Source organism: Geospiza fortis, unplaced genomic scaffold (genome assembly GCF_000277835.1).
Source record: "Geospiza fortis unplaced genomic scaffold, GeoFor_1.0 scaffold78, whole genome shotgun sequence".
NCBI classification, from domain to species: domain Eukaryota; kingdom Metazoa; phylum Chordata; class Aves; order Passeriformes; family Thraupidae; genus Geospiza; species Geospiza fortis.
In genome coordinates, this window is record NW_005054339.1 from 838,981 (window position 1) to 841,754 (window position 2,774).

Consider the following 2,774-nt stretch of genomic DNA (forward strand, 5'->3'; position numbering starts at 1 on the left):
TGAGTTGCTCTACTTTTGGGGACACTGCTGCCAGGAAGGTTGTGATCCTGATGGTGCCACCATTCCCAAGCTTGGTGATGCCACCTCTCAAAGGGAGGAACACAAGACCTACTTGTAAGCCAGAGCTCCTGCAAAGTGCTTCTGGATGTAGGTGTCCATCACGGGGCGGAAGTGGAAGTACTTGCTGTCACGGAGCAGGTTGATGATGAACACCTGGGGACATGGAGAAGGGAACCCAACTCAAGGAGCTGCACATTGCTGCCAAGTGACTACAGACAAGTGACCCAAGGTAAGGAGTATTCAAATACATGAGCTGCTTTAAACAGCCACTGTTGTGTGATCGGGTATTATTGGTTGCTTCTCCCACGTTACAGTAAATACTGCTGCCCCTGCATGTGCTGAGGTCAGCCTGCCCTCCTCACCCAAGATCATTACAGAAAGCATGGCTGAGTATTTCATATCTGACAGAAGCACAATACTAGTAACATGATCATAAGAAACTTAAAACTCACTGAGCATGAGGTAAATAACAATCCAGCAGCTTACCAGAGACTGAAAGACCAACAGACCATACTTCTCTGTGTTGTCATCCAAAACTACAAACAACGTGTCCAGAATATCTTGTAGGAACTAAAATGACATAAACAAAGAATTTCAACTTAAATTGTATTCAACAAGTTATTTCTCCCCTGCTCTAATTAGTTCATACATGTTAATATCATTGAAACACTTGGCAAGGATAAATCACTTCAGGTTCATCCATATGATGTGATAGATTTTAATTTGATTTTACAAAGAAAAATTTTTCTCTTTATTCTGCAAGGAATATTTTCAAACAAAAGTGACAGAAAACCAAAAAATAAGACGTATGTACTATATACCTGATTTTAAATTTTGACTGAGTGTTCCTCTCACTTTAAGCTGACTGGAAGTGCTGCCTGACACCAGTGGAAAAAGAACTTGCTCTCATTCTCAAACCATTGGAATCTCAGGTACTGTTCAGCATCAAATCTGAGGCTGGACAGTACATTAAATTATGTTTAATATTGAAATTTTTGTTAAATAAGAGAAAGTAAAGCTTTTCTAACGAGCATTCATTGGGGCAAGTTACATGTTGCCAATTGCTTCTTTCACCCTTACTCCACAGCTTGTTAAGCATTGACAGTTCAGTGATTTTCTTTCTGAAAGCAGTCTCCAAAAGGATGAGTGTGAAGGAGAGTGCTGGAGATAGTTAACTGCACATTTTCTCATGATTTTTTAATCTATTCTACTTAAATTTCTGATGCGGACAACAAGAAATAAATTACAACAATTTATGAAGTCTCTGAAATGATAAAATGTCCTTTTTTCTGAATTATTACATTCTGTTCTTCATATCCCAGTGCCAAATGACAGCTGATTTATGGGGAGAATCAATTGCTTCTCCCCATGAAATAATTCAATCCATATCTTTCTTTTTCTTTCTCTATAAAAACCAGATACTTGCCCTACAAATGAGGTGTACAAAACATGACATTGTTGAAGAATTCCAATATAAATGGGATTTGTGCTGCCCTGTTACTGTTACCAAGTTATCACAAAGAGTAACATTCATAACAGATATGGCAGCACTCAAATGAGCTACAGTGAAGTGGCTTTAATGATAAACTACTTATTATGTGATAGGATTTGTCTTCAGCTTCTTCTCCTTGCTTGTGTTAGAAATCAGCTTTTACCTCCAGATTTATAGAAATAAATCCTAGACAAAGTTCCCAGCACACCTAAGATTATCAGAGGGATCTCTGAAATGAACTTTGTTTTGCTGAGACCACAAGTATTCAAAGGCAGTTGGAAGTTCTGGGCCCTAAGGAAGCTCAAGCCACGCCAGATCATCATGTAGAGCAACAGTGGCTACACAACCTGGTGAAATGATGAGCTGGCAGCCAGAAGACTGGTGCTGGCTGGATGCAGCAAAGAGCCCCTGCCAGGGTCTGTGTCTGCACGAGCAGCTGTGTGGGACTGCAGACTGGAACCACTGGTGCTGAGGACCCAGCACCTCTGGCTGAGAGAATCTGACTAAGGATTAGCTCTGCTTTGATCCCACAGACTGACTGTGCACTAATTCTCAAGGGTATCTTCCTGTCCAGTTTCATGTCATAATAAAATCCCAATTCATACAGGGTGAAAATTCACAGTGTGAATCAAAAAGCACAGTAAGAGAGAGCCTTCAGAAGTGGCCTGCAGATCTGAACTCACTGCCTATCACAGATACATCCAGAGGCTGTTATTTCATGTAGTACCTTAACAATCTCCTCGCCACTGACATGTCGCAGTCTTCCCAGAATATCCATCACTCGATCTGGGTAAGCTTTCCATTTGAGCAGGGCAAGCAGATCCACTGCAGAGAGAGGAAGGAAGAGCTAGAACCACACACAGAGGGAAGAATGGCAACCCCAGACCCATCAGAGATTCATCACTTTGCACTTCATCTCTGGATGCAGACCACACTTCTTGGGAAACAACAGATATATATATATTTAATGGAAAACAATATGGAATGAGTCAATACTGCTAATGGAGAAAGGAATGGAGGAATGGTAAAGAGTAAAGGTTGCATTTTTCCCTGTGTGACTTAACACTGCACTGTAGACAATCTACTCCTGTCTGCTTGTGCTTTAGAGATGTTGCTGTAAAAAAATCTTATTTACTGAGCCACTCTTGTCAAAGCCAAGCGAAACAAACTCTGTATTGTGTAGAAGGGCTAACAGTAATTTTTTTTTCTCTCTTTCCTAATT

At 40.7% G+C, this 2,774-nt stretch overlaps 1 protein-coding gene across 1 annotated transcript in view; it reads right to left on the reverse strand.

Moving 5' to 3' along the window:
* The window catches only part of DOCK3 (dedicator of cytokinesis 3), a 165,776-nt gene that overhangs the window by 61,092 nt on the left and 101,910 nt on the right, over positions 1–2,774 (reverse strand). The window contains exons 18-20 of the mRNA XM_031058228.1: positions 2,280–2,377; positions 547–630; positions 113–213 (exon numbers count right to left, since the gene is read on the reverse strand). Of these exons, the coding sequence (XP_030914088.1) occupies positions 113–213; positions 547–630; positions 2,280–2,377 (283 nt within the window). The remainder of the gene's footprint in view (positions 1–112; positions 214–546; positions 631–2,279; positions 2,378–2,774) is intronic.